General features: G+C 38.8%; 2 protein-coding genes across 10 annotated transcripts in view; both read left to right on the top strand.

Moving 5' to 3' along the window:
• LOC131689408 (neurocalcin homolog) overlaps window positions 1–15,630 on the top strand; it is a 490,006-nt gene that overhangs the window by 329,198 nt on the left and 145,178 nt on the right. The window lies entirely within an intron of this gene.
• The window catches only part of LOC131689409 (neuronal calcium sensor 2), a 303,694-nt gene that overhangs the window by 194,226 nt on the left and 93,838 nt on the right, over window positions 1–15,630 (top strand). For all 7 annotated transcript variants that reach the window (XM_058974478.1, XM_058974473.1, XM_058974477.1 and 4 more), the window contains one exon: window positions 828–971. In XM_058974478.1, the coding sequence (XP_058830461.1) occupies window positions 828–971 (144 nt within the window). The remainder of the gene's footprint in view (window positions 1–827; window positions 972–15,630) is intronic.

Genomic DNA, 15,630 nt, shown 5'->3' with positions numbered 1-15,630 from the left:
TACTAGGAAGCATACGCTTCGAAGAATTCAATATGAAAAAATAGTTCCAGTTTCAGGGTGATATTAGTGACTTTGCATTGCCCAAACAACTGCAGAATTCATCTCATAAAATGGAAACGAGCTAACGATTTCACCACAATTAAATTACTCCTAAACGAACGCAGACCAAAAGACAGCCTAACCAACCACAACGTTTATTAATTGGCAAATCAAAACCAAACAGTTTACCTTGCTCTCCGAGGTATGTTTTCCCACAACATTACCTCGACAAACATTACCGCTCTATTCTAGTGCAGTGTGGTGGTCAGATGAATTCGAAATGTGTGCATTTGTTAGCTACTTTCCATAATCCAACAAGGATGCCGAAGTGTTTTCCGTCAGTTCAGCTGAGATCCACACGGTCCAACTATGCCAAGATGACTTAGCATGTTTACATGAATGGGCATTTAGAGGCCCAATGTATAACATGCACCTGCACCATTACGCTGCTTGTAAATCGTGGTACTATGTGCGTTTAAATTGTCCAAAGTGTTATCAATTGTTATCTCTTCTGTTTCAGTTGCTGGAATTGGATAATGCCGGTAGAGCTTTATTTGATCTAAATCACAATTGGGTTTTCTGATTTTTGCGCTTAAACTTTATACCCGACTATTACATTCAAATCAAGAATGCAACAGGCGTTGAATTTCATAAAATATTTACTTTCCTACAACATCCAACTTCAACCGGAAATAATTAACCCAAACAAATTGTCAATAAAATGCCTCGACCCATTTATGTTCAATTCATAACACCTTCCTTTCTTTTTCTCTCTTCTCCCCCCACAGCAAGATTGTCCAAACGGTAAACTGACGCCGGCGAAATTCGTAGATATGTACAAAATGTTCTTCCCGTCGGGCAATGCCGAAGAATTCTGCGATCACGTCTTCCGGACGTTTGACATGGACAAAAATGGCTACATTGATTTCAAGGTAAGTTTTCTATAGGTGCAGCATTGACCGAACGGTAAATTTGAACGAACGAATGGGGCAGTTAACAAATAAATTCCGACCTCGTCGCGGCTTTGGGCTTTTGGGGAATGAGAACTTACACAAATAGCGCAGGTACGAGTACGAGAACGGATAACATTGCAAGCTGAGCGAAAGGATTAGCTGTTAAATTTGTGCTCAGTCCAATGCTGTGTTCGATTGTATTTGCCGAGATGAAACGTGCAAGAAAGTTTATTATAAATTGTATTACCAATGCTAGTTTTATCGTATTTAGATCCCCACGTTTCTTGCTGATGAGAGTTTCATGTTCAATTTAAAGAAATATGTTGTCTCATTGCCTCACTCCGTCTTTCTAAACTTTGGACTAGTGCAAGAAGCACTCAGGTTCTGGTAAGAAATAGAACCTTATTCGACATTTTTGTTTTTAAATTCCAAGGTATACGTGAATTGCTCATATTTCGTAGAAGAAATTGCTGGTTTTCGTACGAAGAGGCATCGAACTGTTATGACTTAGAAATGATAACATCATTCTAATCAACATATGGAGCATGAAGCTGTCGAGTTTTTGTCCAAAAATATTGAGACTTGATAAACTTGACTTGACACTAGGTGTCGGTTCCTATGCAGCAAGAAGCGACAAAAACTTCATTTCCTGCATCTGGTAGTCTTTTTAGTTTTTTTAATTAAATTAGTAAATTATGGCACGTAGAAAGCTGGATACATTATGTCACAACATGCCACATTTACCCCCTTTTATGTGTTACGTAATTTATGAATGGTCCCTAAATGTACCGGTTTGAACAAATCACAACAGTGAGCATTGAAATCAGGTATCAAACAGACCCTAAGCAGGTGTAGCATTCATAAACGACACGTCCCATTTGCTGACGAGACAGCTCCATGTGTCATACATCCTTGCGACGATGGAAGCCATCTGTGCCATTTGAAAACGATGTGTCATTCTGGGTCTGTCTGACACGGTTGCTGTACACTTTCTGTCTGTCTGTCTGATGCGGAGTAAGATTTAGTAGGATGTTCATGTTCAGCTAAGGCAACCTCCAATTTTCCGTTGCCAGGTAATAAAAAAAAATCCCCCAAACAGACGATAAGCAGAGTCTGAAGCACACAGCAGCATCCAGCGACCGGAACGGAAGCTATGTGGATTTTTCTCCGGGCTTGCCATTGTCGTTATCAACCAGCGTTTGCCGGCTGCTGCTGCTTCGTTTTCAGCTAGCATCGAGGTGGATTCGGGGAAGAAAAGTTTCTTCGAAAAGATCCGGCCGTGACACGATCGATTTTGTTGACGGTGAATGTATATTCGCAGTTGCTCTCTTTTTTGTTGGGAACTGTCATATCAAAAAGCAATATGAAAATTTCAAAGAAATTTGATATAATAAATTCTGTTATAAAGCTAGTCAGTATTTTTTAAAATGAGGAATGTCAACTGGTATACGCATAATTTTGCTGGTATTTTGCTTTTATATTCTGAACGAATTGTGTAAGTCCTTTAACACAAGGCCTCCCATTCCATCTTCTTCCGAAGAAAAACATCTCGAGGTCTATTTTCTTACTCTGTCGACCTTTGAAAAAAAAAATCCATCCGAGATCAACGACTAAAGAATTTCAGCATTACTTTTCCAGTAGATACACTTTTCTCATACAGGTTGCTCCACATCCGGCTTCGGCATGCGTGGGAGTGCTGAACCGTGCTGAATGGTTGATGCCGGTTTGATTTGGTCGATTCATTGAGCGACGCATCTTACCACGGACAGAATTCGTTTCAATTTTCCCGTGATTGGATACGTCGACTGCCTGGGGTATATAATAACAAGATGAAAGCTGATTGGAAGCGAAGGCAATCGTTCGCTTCGTCGAAGGTACGCTGGAGCGTGCTTTGGGTTAGGTATTGAATTCATTGTTTGGGTGGGACGTGATGAAATATCCTATATTTAGAAACCTTTTGAAGGCTTTGAATGATCAAATACTTCAAATCTAAAATCCACCCGGAATTTTCATCTAATTTTTTGACCAAAATAAAATATTTATAGCAATTTTTTTTGCTGAAAAAAATCAGTTTGGCTAACAAGTAGTCGGTCTGAAGAAACCAAAAATGCGGTTTTCAAAGTCAGTCTTCAGTTTGCGTCAATCAACCCTCCGCTTAATAGACGGCTCTCGAGCGTCATATCCTTTTTTTCGGAATGAACTCTGAAAGCCACTTGTTTTACTACTGCCTGAATGGATGCAAAATATCGGCATACGTGTGGTTAGTGAAAGGGCTTCGCAAAAAAATGCCAGCCGACAGGGTGGAAAATTGCCTCCAAACACATACAGGCACACACGCTTAAACTATCCGCCCACGCTTTTGCTGGGCACAGCCAACCATCAACTGCGTCTAGTTCTAGGATCACTCAGACGGATTGACTAGTGAAGCGTTAAATTCGATTCGGTTTTCGCCTGATGCAAGTGGTTTCGATTGGCAGATTTTTTTCCCTATCTCAGTGGGAGGGCTTTATGCGCCAATTCTTCTTCGGGCAGATGGTGGTTTGATTGGTGATCAAATGAATTTTTATCGTATTTTAGCTCCTTTCAGATGGATGAAATGTGAAAAATCACCACATGGTATCAAGCCAGAGAGGTCAATACTGTGCTGTAGGAGGAAGGACCGCTGTCGACAAATTCGGTTGTGTTCTTGTCAATTGGAAGTGGCATTTGCTGTCCGTATAAATGGCAATAAATATTTTGGTGTTTCTCTTGTGTGAATAGTTGGGATGTTCATGACTGGCGGTGGTCAGCTATATTCGTGCGCGTCCCATATCACCATTTTTTCATGTCGTGAATCGTCAACCGCACTATTTTTGAAAATGATCTACATTGGTTATGTGTGTAATTCGTTTCCGATCTTATTTTATTGCAAAATTACACATTTTCGTCAAATGTAATTTTAAATGTTCGTTGATTTGATGGCATTCTAAAGGAACACACATCCGCCGGGTGACGCCTTCGGGCTGATATATCTTCGGACTGTGTTAACTAATTTGTTTTCTTTTCTTTAGCGTTTATTTTTGTCTAACTAGAAAACTAATTCTTAGGACATTTAATGTGCGTGGGGTATACGCATGGTGTTGTCTGAGTGGAATGATAGCTGTTGAATCACGTGAGAAGATTGAGAATTGACAATTCGCGAAAAGGGTCGAGTCAATTATCAATTTTCGGCAGTTATATCAGCATGAATACAAACATTTTATCGACATTTTCTTTGATTTTAGTCCATTAAAACATGTTCATTATATTAATTGTTCTCATAGTATTGATTGCTCTTATATTAATACTTACTAACATAGCATTTTTAGCACTTGACATATTTTATTAATTATCATGTTTACCATATTTCATCAAGTGCGTGATAATATTATAGCTTCATTGTTGTTGTGAGAGACGACAAAAATGGTGATTTAGTAATTTCTTTTTTTCCGTATTTTTTAGCTTTAGCACATAATTGTCGTTGCGTAGCTTATAATAAAGGTTGTCCCACATTACCTTGCATCACGCAAAAACGCTGTAGAATATTACCTACTGGACCGAACCTATTCAAACATTCAAACAATAACATATAACCCATCAGTAAAGTTTTGTTATATTTATTTCTTTCAACTTCAATGCCATAACCGTACGTTCGCACCCTACGCTTAACTCAACTCGTTTGGCTGCAGCTTCTTCTATACGGAAACTCACTTTTTCTTCATGTCTTCCTCAAATTTAACCTTCTTGGGATGCTTCCGTAGTGCATGCTTCATAATTACCCAGTGTTTTTCGATGGGTCTTAGGTCCGGTGCGCTTGGGTTCATGTCCTTGGGTACGAAAGTGACCCCGTTGGCTTCGTTCCACTGCAGAACAACATTTGATTTGTGGCACGCCGCTAGATCCGACCAGAAGATCCTAGAGCCCGCGTGTTGCTTCAACAGAGGAAGCATACGCTTCTGCAGAAACTCCTTGATGTAGATCTCCCCGTTTACAGTCCCGATAGTCACGAACGGCGCACTCCGTTTGCCACATGAGCAGATCGCTTGCCAAATCATGTATTTATTGTTAAACTTACTTTTTCCGGAATATCAAACTTGTGCTGGGCGGTGAAGAACACTAGTCCCGGAAGCTGCCGGAAGTCCGTCTTGACGTAAGTCTCATTATACGTGATGAGACAATGAGACTTCGTCAGAATTTTGCCGTTCGTCATGATTTGGAGTCTTCTGCACTTTGTACATATGCAGTCCCTTCGGTCGTTGACTCTCTGAACGAAAGACTTGCACATTGGGATTCCGCTTAAACACTTTCACTACATGCTTGTGATCCTGACCACTAATAGACCATTATGACCTTATTTCTTCTCCTGTTCGATGCTCATCGTTGACTGCACGATTCCGAGTTATTTTTCGATGTCCCGATGCGAGAGTTTGGGATTTTCCAGGTGCTTGCGCAAAATCAATTTGCGACGTTGATTTTCGGGTGACGCCATTTTTTCCAAATTTCAAAAAACTGCCAGCGATAGAAACACAGTGTAAACAATACACTCAAAATTATTTCTACCCAAATATTTAAGAGAAAATACCCAATAGGTATTTTTCTACAGCGTTGTTTCCATGATGCAATTTGATGTGGGACACCCTTTAACACGATTTTTTCGTTCCTGTAAAGGGGTCGTACACAAATGACGTAAATTTTTTCGGCGATTTTCAACCCTTACCTCCCCTTTCGTAGCAGTTTGTCACAAAATTCTAATCTCCCTCTTGTAAATAACGTAGCATTTCCCAAATCCAATGTTCTTGGTTGTCCACATTTTACTCCCTCCTGTTGGATTCGTTTCTGTTTTGCTACGACACCCACTTTGCGTTCAGAGCGAGTGATACACGTTCACCGTTGAGTCGAGTAGCACATCTTTCAGCTTCAGTCCCCAAGGTAATACCCATCACCTCCATAGCTTGTAATATCGATGAAAATCCTTGGTTGAAGATACTGACTGCCAAATAAGTCACAACATTGACTACCTTCCTGCCAGAATTTGTGCAAGTGTTTTGGCGCTAAGGCACAGATTTCACAGTTCAGAGACTAATTGATGTTTTATGTGTGAGCTCCTTTCTAATAAATCATTGGATGATAGACTTTCGTAGATCCTGACATATTCGAAAGTTTCTAAAGTTCCTTTTGCTTCGGGCTGACGCCACTTGCCCCAACTCGTCGCTGTTGTGTTATCTTATGACAAAATCTCTGCAAGGTGGCGTTTTCAGAATTTTGACATTCTGCTTTGTTTACTGATATATAGCGAGAAACGTACTGAAAATTTTTCAATTTTTTGCTTCTAATGATTGTGTCTGGGGGTTGACTCGAAATATCGTGATGCATAGGATGTTTTTTCAGTGTAAAACTATCTGAGAAACAGAATGGCATAATCATTTTCAAAACAAAATAAACGAAGTGTGAGAAAAATGGAGTTTTAGATTTACGCTGGAAATATACCATATTTGGCAATACTGTAACCGAAAATCACTATTTTTTCTAGATTCCCTGACGCCTTTTCTACAAAATACATCTCACCGATTGTTTAAAGACCAAATAAAGCCAAAGATATGAATAAAAGTTTATAATTAATGCTTTTTTATGGAAAATTTTCCATGCACGATTATGACACGTCATACAAATTTTGTCATCAACACACCTATGCGACTTTTGTTTATATTTATAGTAAATACTCGCAACATAGTCAACCGATCTTCGTAATATTTGAGAGATTAATACAGAATAGATTGAAGCATCAATTGTCTTTATTAAATTGTTTTTACCATTTGTAAGTTTTAAGATATTCAATGTAAAACTTCTAAAATCGTTTTTCTCGAAATGTGCTAAATGGCGCTTGTCATAAGATAGCATAACAGCGACGAACTCTCCTCGCCGAATGAACACTTTGAGTGTTAAGGATTTTTGTTCGATGACGAGCAATGTTCGAGAAAAGCCCAGATTGCATTTCGCATATGTTTTACAGAATTTGAGTTTCTCCGAATCGTCAGCCCATAAAATTTTGTTAGCTTGCCGATTGATTTGTCCGTCAACATTCCTTTTCCTTTCCCACCGATTCCTTTGTAATCTTTCTTGTTTTTTCGTAATCTCTTACCCATACGCTTCTCAAAATGTCCGACGCATTCTTTCTTCCGTACGATTTTCTCGTCCCCAAAAAAAATCCAGAAGCCATTCACAGACACTCACATATACCTAAACCATCAAGAATGGACCGGTGAATTCTTTAAACAATGATTTTTCCATAGACAAGCGCCATCTTGGTGCGCCGCGCTTAGTATCTCAGAAACCGCTGGAGATGGGTACCTTTCGGTTCCTAGAAACATGCCAAGAAATATGATTTTCACCAAATCCTTTCTGTGGCGTGCTTTCAAGTAATATGTCTTTATATTGAACAAAGAAAAAATTCGATTTTTTGAAACTATAGAGTACCCCCTTAAAGCTGTAGCAAAGATCATAAAGTTACCAAGATCAATTATCATCGAGAAGACAACCCCATGCAGTACGATAATAACTGAAGTTTATACGATGCTGGGAGCAGTTCCATCATATCCGGGCAATTCCTACACTAAATAGAATCTCTCGTTGAAATGTCACATGAGATTTTTGATATTTATGAAAGTGTTGGAAACTCTTTGTTCTACCTCAAATTTCTAAGAGCAGAAACTGTTTGTTTCGGCTTTCAGTCAAAGCTTCCTGGAGCTGATACATTCGGGGGCCTATCGAGAGAAAAATTTAAGTCTTTACAAGGAATTTCATCTGCACATAGTTTTTACGAACGGTAAGTAATAGCCCCATATAGAAATCATCAGAGTCACACTCTTTCTGACCCAAAAGAGTATAAATATGTGAGCGGCAAGTCTTCTTTTAGAAATTTTACAAAACAGCACATTGAGCGCCGTTTAAGGGAACACTTTACATTCCTTGGGAGCTGTTTGCACGCACAACTTTTCACACACTTTTCTTCCTTGCACAGAGAATCATGAGGATGACTGTAATAGTGATCCTCGTGGTTCTCTGCGCAAATGTGATGTTAAGCCTTATTGCTACAACAGTTTATTTGTGCAAACGGTCGCACAGGCAGACGATCTTTTTCGATGAAACTGTAATTAAACGCAATGCAGCAGCTCCGCCAATGGTTACCCGTCACGATATTTTGTAGACACACTATTTTGTCTCGTCCAGTGCGATTGCCATTCAAAATCTTCACTAACTAGAGCAAGAAGTCCTCGAAACTACCTACTTAGTGCTTCAGTTGCACCAAGTATGACAAACTCGAATCGGTCACTTCACCGACGATCTCAACTCTGTGAGCAGGAATATAGACGTAGCAACCCTTAATAAAAAGCTTGTCACTAGTAACGATTAGCTTACTTTATATAGAACATCACAAATCGGAGCTTTCGATATATCTGTCACGGCTGAATATTGCTGCGTCAGATCTCTTGAAACCTTTATCAAAATATCAAATCGAATGAAGATCAGATATGGTCCGACCGAGTTTAATGTAATATGGTTTTGGACAGAAAATCGGAGTTTTTGATGACGAGTCCTGTTCGACATCCATTTTGGGGCAAACTAAGTGTTTTCAGGAAAGTTTATTTGTGCACAGGCCCAGAAATCGACGCAAGATTAAAACTGAAAGAATACGAAAAACCTGTTTTAATCCACCTAGCGGTGCAATTGTGCCTTTCTCATTTCTCTAAACTATGGCACGGAGGCTTTTTATGTTCAACATAATCGTGGAAATGTCCATTACATTCTTAGTATACTTTGCACTTATACACAATGGCATGCCAGCCACGAACTTGATGAGCTACGTGTCGACGGTGAAACACTTGAAACAAAAAAATATCATACTCCATTAGCCTAATCAGCATTAGATCAATGTTATCTGCTTGCTAACTCATTTTGTCATGCGGGGCTGGGTATGTGAAGAGGGCGAAAGTCCCATGAACGAACGACTCCCCAGCTTAAATTGGTATGCTTTGTGATATAGTGGTGGTTTAAAGATGATGGGGTTGAAAGGGAGGGGTATGAGGGCTGGATGGGGCGGTGGTCTGAGGGGTGATTTAAGGAGATTTTTAAAGGAGGGGCGCGAACAGTAGAGGGGGGGGGGTGTAACCCCTCTCCGTAAACCATCAACTACGCCCCTGTTAAAATCCAGAAACCCTAAACGAGTCGAAAAAAAAATTTGGCCCTCCGGGATTAGGTTGACGTTTTTCAGAGTGATTGCATAACCTTTCTATATGAGAAAGGCAAAAATGTGCCAAAATCCAAAAAAGTGAATCGTCGTCAAATTTTTTTTCGAGTTTGCGTCAAATCTCGACGTTTCATGCACCTTGAACACATTTAGCATCAAAAATAAAAATTCTATTTTTAATTTTTCCTATAGTTTATATGAGAAATTTCTGTGTGGCCGCACTCTGAAATCCGTAATTCCGGAACCAGAATTCCGATCGATCCAAAATACAATAGCAGCCGATGGGAAGGTTGCACCTTTCATTTGAGACTAAGTTTGGGCAAATCGGTCCAGCCATCTCTGAGAAAAATGAGTGACATTATTTGACACATACGCACATACATACACACACACATACACACACATACACACACATACATACATACACACACATACAGACTTTTTCCGATCTCGACGAACTGAGTCGAATGGGATATGACACTCGGCCCTCCGGGCCGGGATTAGGTTGACGTTTTTCAGAGTGATTGCATAACCTTTCTATATGAGAAAGGCAAAAATGCGGAAGAAAAAATAAATTGAACGACAACTCAGAGGATAATAAAGCTAAGCTGGAGTCAGCCATCTTCACTTGATGTATGCAGGCCCGTAGACAGGATTTTGTTTCGGGATGGGCTTTAAAAATTATTCCAATAATCTTTTCAATCTAATGGCTTGAGATAGTCACTAAAATTGAATGATATTTTGAAGAATTCTTAATGAAAACAATTCCAAATCTAAGACAATAGAAATTAATCTAAATTAAAGCCGTCAACTCAGTGTGAACATAGGTTATGCATACTCCAAACTGTTCTCCGCAATGTCTGGTATTCCGCAAGGAAGTCATCTTGGACCATTTATATTCACTCTCTATTTCAACGATGTAAACTATCAGCTGAAAGGACCACGGTTGTCGTATGCAGATGATCTAAAAAATTTCAACAGAATTAGGAGCCGAACGGACAATTCGACACTTTCAGCAGATGGTGTGAAAACAACCGAATGATTCTGAATCCGGCGAAATGTTCTGTGATATCGTTCTCCAGAAAAAAAGATCCCATTGAGTTTGAATATAACTTGTCTGGAGCTCTTGTTTCCCGGGTGAGCTGCGTAAGGATCTTGGAGTGCTGTTAGATTCGAAACTTACATTCAAGAATCACATTTCGTATGTTGTTGGTAAAGCATCGCGAAGCCTGGGCTTCATTTTCCGTACGGCTAAATCCTTTACAGACATTTACTGTCTCACAAGTCTATACTGCCCTTTAGTGCGTTCTACGCTGGAGTATTGTTCGGCGGTCTGGAACCCGAATTACATGAACAGCAGCGATCGAATTGAAGGCGTTCAACGAAAATTTATACGGTATGCTCTTTGACGCCTGCCTTGGCGCGATCCTGTTCGTCTACCAAGCTACGAGAGTCGGTGTCAACTCATCCAGCTCGATACTCTCCAGCGTCGTAGAAAAACTGCAAGAGCCTTATTCATCTCTGATCTTCAGTCAGGACGCATCGATTCTCCAGATTTACTAGAGCGAGTTAACATCCAAGCAAGGTCCAGAACATATTTTTACCATTTTTTTGTTAACCATTTTTGTTAACGACCTATTGAGTTAATTTGTCAACAGTTTTTTTCGGCATTTAATTAGCAAGGGACTGGAAGGTGAAGTATATTTTTCAATATTTAGAGCCATAGTACTCAAGGGAGAGCAAGGTGTTGAAAGGAGAAAGTTTAGAAAAGCGTGGAAGGATCATATATGCAAGCTTAGAGCTCACCGGCGACTTAACCCTTTGTCTGCTACCGTAGTGGTCAAGGTCTTTTGGCATTAGAAATGCGAATCACCTGAGTCTACGGCATGTCCGAACAAGCGTAAAGTAACTTGTTACTTCATGCTGTCGGAACCGACAAAAAGTTAAGTCACGGTAAACTTCCACACTAAGCATTTGCGACGTTGAAACTCATTGAATGAGCCAGTTTTGTTTGTTCCCTCACCAATTGCCTGCCTGAGTGATTTTATTTTATCGACTATTGTGACTGTCTCAGCGTGTGTGACAATATGGTCACATGTGTTGCTGATTTGCACGGTGTCGGCAGCTTTCACCCAACGCTGCAACGATGAATCCCCATCACGGTAAGTTCTATTTTTACTGGTAAAAATAGAACTTACCGTGATGGGGATTCATCGTTGCAGCGTTGGGTGAAAGCTGCCGACACCGTGCAAATCAGCAACACATGTGACCATATTGTCACACACGCTGAGACAGTCACAATAGTCGATAAAATAAAATCACTCAGGCAGGCAATTGGTGAGGGAACAAACAAAACTGGCTCATTCAATGAGTTTCAACGTCGCAAATGCTTAGTGTGGAAGTTTACCGTGACTTAACTTTTTGTCGGTTCCGACAGCATGAAGTAACAAGTTACTTTACGCTTGTTCGGACATGCCGTAGACTCAGGTGATTCGCATTTCTAATGCCAAAAGACCTTGACCACTACGGTAGCAGACAAAGGGTTAAGTCGCCGGTGAGCTCTAAGCTTGCATATATGATCCTTCCACGCTTTTCTAAACTTTCTCCTTTCAACACCTTGCTCTCCCTTGAGTACTATGGCTCTAAATATTGAAAAATATACTTCACCTTCCAGTCCCTTGCTAATTAAATGCCGAAAAAAACTGTTGACAAGGTCCAGAACGTTACGCGGAAACGTTCTTCTGAGAATGCCGTTTCGACGAACTATTCAAACAGCTAATGCCGCTATCACGGGACTACAACGCCTCTTCAATCGTGTGTCGCACCTGTTCGACTTTCATTTGTCTCGAATATCATTAAGAAATCGATTCCTGCAGTTTTTTAGATGTAATTAGTTTAAGTTTCCATCATTGGGGCCGAGTACGGCCTGTTGATGTGCGTGATAAATAAATAAATAAATAAAAATCCTAAAAACATGTTCTTTGTCATAAGAAAGGCTATAATATACAAATTATTGATGTTGAGTTTGATTTTTATTATTTATTTACAAGTTACAATTTATTCTCATTACAACAATGGATATTCTAGACACAATGACAATCCTTGACGGTGCTAAAAATATATAAAGGCTAAAACTAAATGAGTAGAAAAATGTCTATAAAATGTTCGAACGAAGAGAATGTCGAAATTTGCACTAAATCTTCTGATTTAGCAAGCGATTTGTAGATGCGCAGAGATGGTTCTACTTCTATTTTCTTGATCTGGCGCCGCCAACTATTACCAGTTCTATGGCATCTATAAGACTGGTGTTGGCCTAGCAGATCAGAACCCAAGTCATGAAGGATTCTTGGTGATCAATAGGATCAACATATATATTGATTTAGGGTCGATTCATTCACACTCGCATAGCGCTTAAGCCAGTTGTAAACGTACTGGTGAACCTGGTTTAAAAGTTAAGCGAGGGTGAAGAAATCGGCCTTTAATCAACTAAAGGAAACTGCCCAGAATTTAATATGTTAAAGAAAATTGCCCAAAATTGTCCACAAATCGAAAGAAATTACTTAACACCGATTACTAATATATTATGATTTACGTAAAATTCATTAACTGTATCACCACCACCACCAAAATAAGTAGAAACTAGAAATATAAATAAGCTCCGTAATTTTGACTTTCTCTGAAGATTTCGTTTACACTTTCTAAGCCAAATCGTCACTTCGTTAAACAAATATATTGACACAGATCTGTTCAGTAAATAGTTTGTTTTTTGAATAAAAGTAATTTGCACTAACTTTTCCCACAATTACCACAAAGATTGCAAGATGTTTAACTACTTCAACAAAGCTGTAGTGCTGTTGGATTACAGATTCATTTTACCACAATTTGAGAAACAGGCGCAACATCTAATGCATCAAACCCCTATCGATAACGAAAACGAACGAGGCCTTGCGACATTGAGAGGATCAGAGTGCAATTCCGAGCATTTCTCTAATTTTATTCCATGACGAACAAAAATAAAACGGAAGACTGTCACATACTGAAAACATGAAATAGAAACAATAATCTCTATGTTTCAAATATTATTATTTTCTATTTTTGATAGGTCTATTATGTATTGAATACAAAAGGGAACGAGCATAGCGTAGTTGGTAAATCGATTACCTTGTACGCAGCTCACCTGGGTTCGAATCCCAACCCCGCACATAGGGTTAGAGATTTTTCTTAAGAGATTTTTCTAGCCCGAAAAGGCAAATGACCATAAGGATAAAACCTCTATAATCGAAATAAAAAAAACGAATGACTGTCATATTCAAAACATAAAGTAGAAACAATAATCCAAACTTATTGGCATATAGACTCAACTAGTTACAACATATTAGTGGTTCTCCATGATTGTCTTCTGATGTCGGTTCACCAATTCGTCACGTTGTTTTCAAACATGGATTTTAATTGGAACCCATAGAAAGCGACTAAAATGCAGCTGCTGGTAGCAACATTAAGTTCATTATGACTGGTTGACTAATATGTGATTTAGAATCTATTAGCATCCAATGGAAGTAAGAATAAAATCACGACAGTTAATCCTACCACTACTGTCTCCATATTAGCAATTTTAGTAATATACGAGTGTACATAATTCGTGGATATATGAACATTAGAGTGGGACATGGTTATATGAAAAAAATAAAATTTCGCTCCGAGTTACTTTTTGGGTCCCATTTAGCTCCCAGAACAACTCTGCAAATTTTTAGTTCGGTCGGTGAAACTATATTTTTGCGCCCATAGTTTAAAGTTTACATGGGATTTCGTATGGGGAAATCTACTTTTGCAAAATAATTCTTTCAAGAGTCGCCCGTTATCTCCTAAAAATAAATAGATGACTGAATTTTATAGGAAATTTGTCAAGGAAACAAAGTCTAGAAGACCACGAAACGATCTGATGCTTGTGGAAAAAGTTATTAAGCAAAAACCGATTGATGCCCTGAAGATTGATGAAAATTTCACTTTTCATAGCATCACTGCTGCTGACGGTCGAATAATATACAAAATTTTTAACTTTCTCTTATTATGTACAAAAGAAACCTCAATTTATCCCCCAAAACCCTTGCGAAGTGGCCAAACAGCATAGATAAATGATTTAAACACATTAAGAGAAGATCAAAACAAAATTGCATATAATTGGACAGCCAACAGCAGTGGTGCTAGAAAAAATGAATATTTTATCAATCGTCAGAGCATCAATCGGTTTCTGCTTAATAACTTTTTTCTCAAGCGTCAGATCGTTTCGTGGTTTTCAAGACTTTGTTTCTTTGTTAAATTTCCCATAAAAGCCACATAACGATTTATTTTTAGGAAGCAATGGGCGACTTCTGGAGGAATTATTTTGTGAAAGTTAGTTTTTCCATACAAAATCCCATGTAAACTTTAAACAGTGGGCGCAAAAATATAGTTTCAACGATCGAGCTAAGAATTTGCACAGTTGTTGTAGGACCCAAATGGTACCTGAAAAGTTGCTCGGAGCTGGATTCCATTTTTTGTCCCACCCTAATGAACATCTTGGTAAACAGCTGTTTTTCCACTTATTGGCCTGTTTAATTAAAAATTACACGTTTTTCTTGTTGATTGTTAAATATGTCAAGGTTTTTTAAGATTAACAGTGTTTTAGTACAGAATGCATTCCCCGCATGGAAATGAAATTAAGTGTCTATAGAAATACTATTGCATTAACCCTATGCGCCGCAATTTTTTTACATTGTTAATACTGTTATTTTTAGCTTTATATAGCTTTTCGTGGCCGCTGGCCTAAAACGTCTTTCAAGGGAGTTTTCGGGGTCGCTGATTCTGCTTCTGACGTCGAAAATGTAAAATTCAAAATTTCTTGTTTGGCGGTTTTCAGGGTCACTGATTTTGATTCTGACGTCGAAAATGTAAAACTCAAAAGTTCTCGTTTGATTGGCCTAAAACGTCTTACAAGGTGGTTTTCGGGGTCACTGATTCTGACTTCGAAAATGTAACATTCATCGGATCTAATATGGCGACTGTGCTTGGCTAAAAATGGCTGCCATTGTGTAACCGCCATTGTGAATTTTCAAATTCTGTTATCAGAATCGTAGTCAGCGACCTCAAAAACCGCAAAATCTATTTTCATGCTAGTTGTCCCTGTCTATCAGAATCTTTTAGAGACCAGCTTAATAATAAACTCCATTTTTGCATATTTTAATAATTTTTTTCGAAAAAGCTGAACTACGAAAAATTCTGCAAAAAATCACTTATTTAGTTCAATGTTTGAGATAAGTGCAAAAAAAATTAGATTTTTATTTCCATGGTGTAAATAATAAAAAAAATAATACGTTACTGTTTATCCAACAGATCTCG

The sequence above is a fragment of the Topomyia yanbarensis genome, chromosome 3, assembly GCF_030247195.1.
Source record: "Topomyia yanbarensis strain Yona2022 chromosome 3, ASM3024719v1, whole genome shotgun sequence".
In the NCBI taxonomy this organism is placed as follows: domain Eukaryota; kingdom Metazoa; phylum Arthropoda; class Insecta; order Diptera; family Culicidae; genus Topomyia; species Topomyia yanbarensis.
This window is presented reverse-complemented; position numbering and strand designations above follow the sequence as displayed.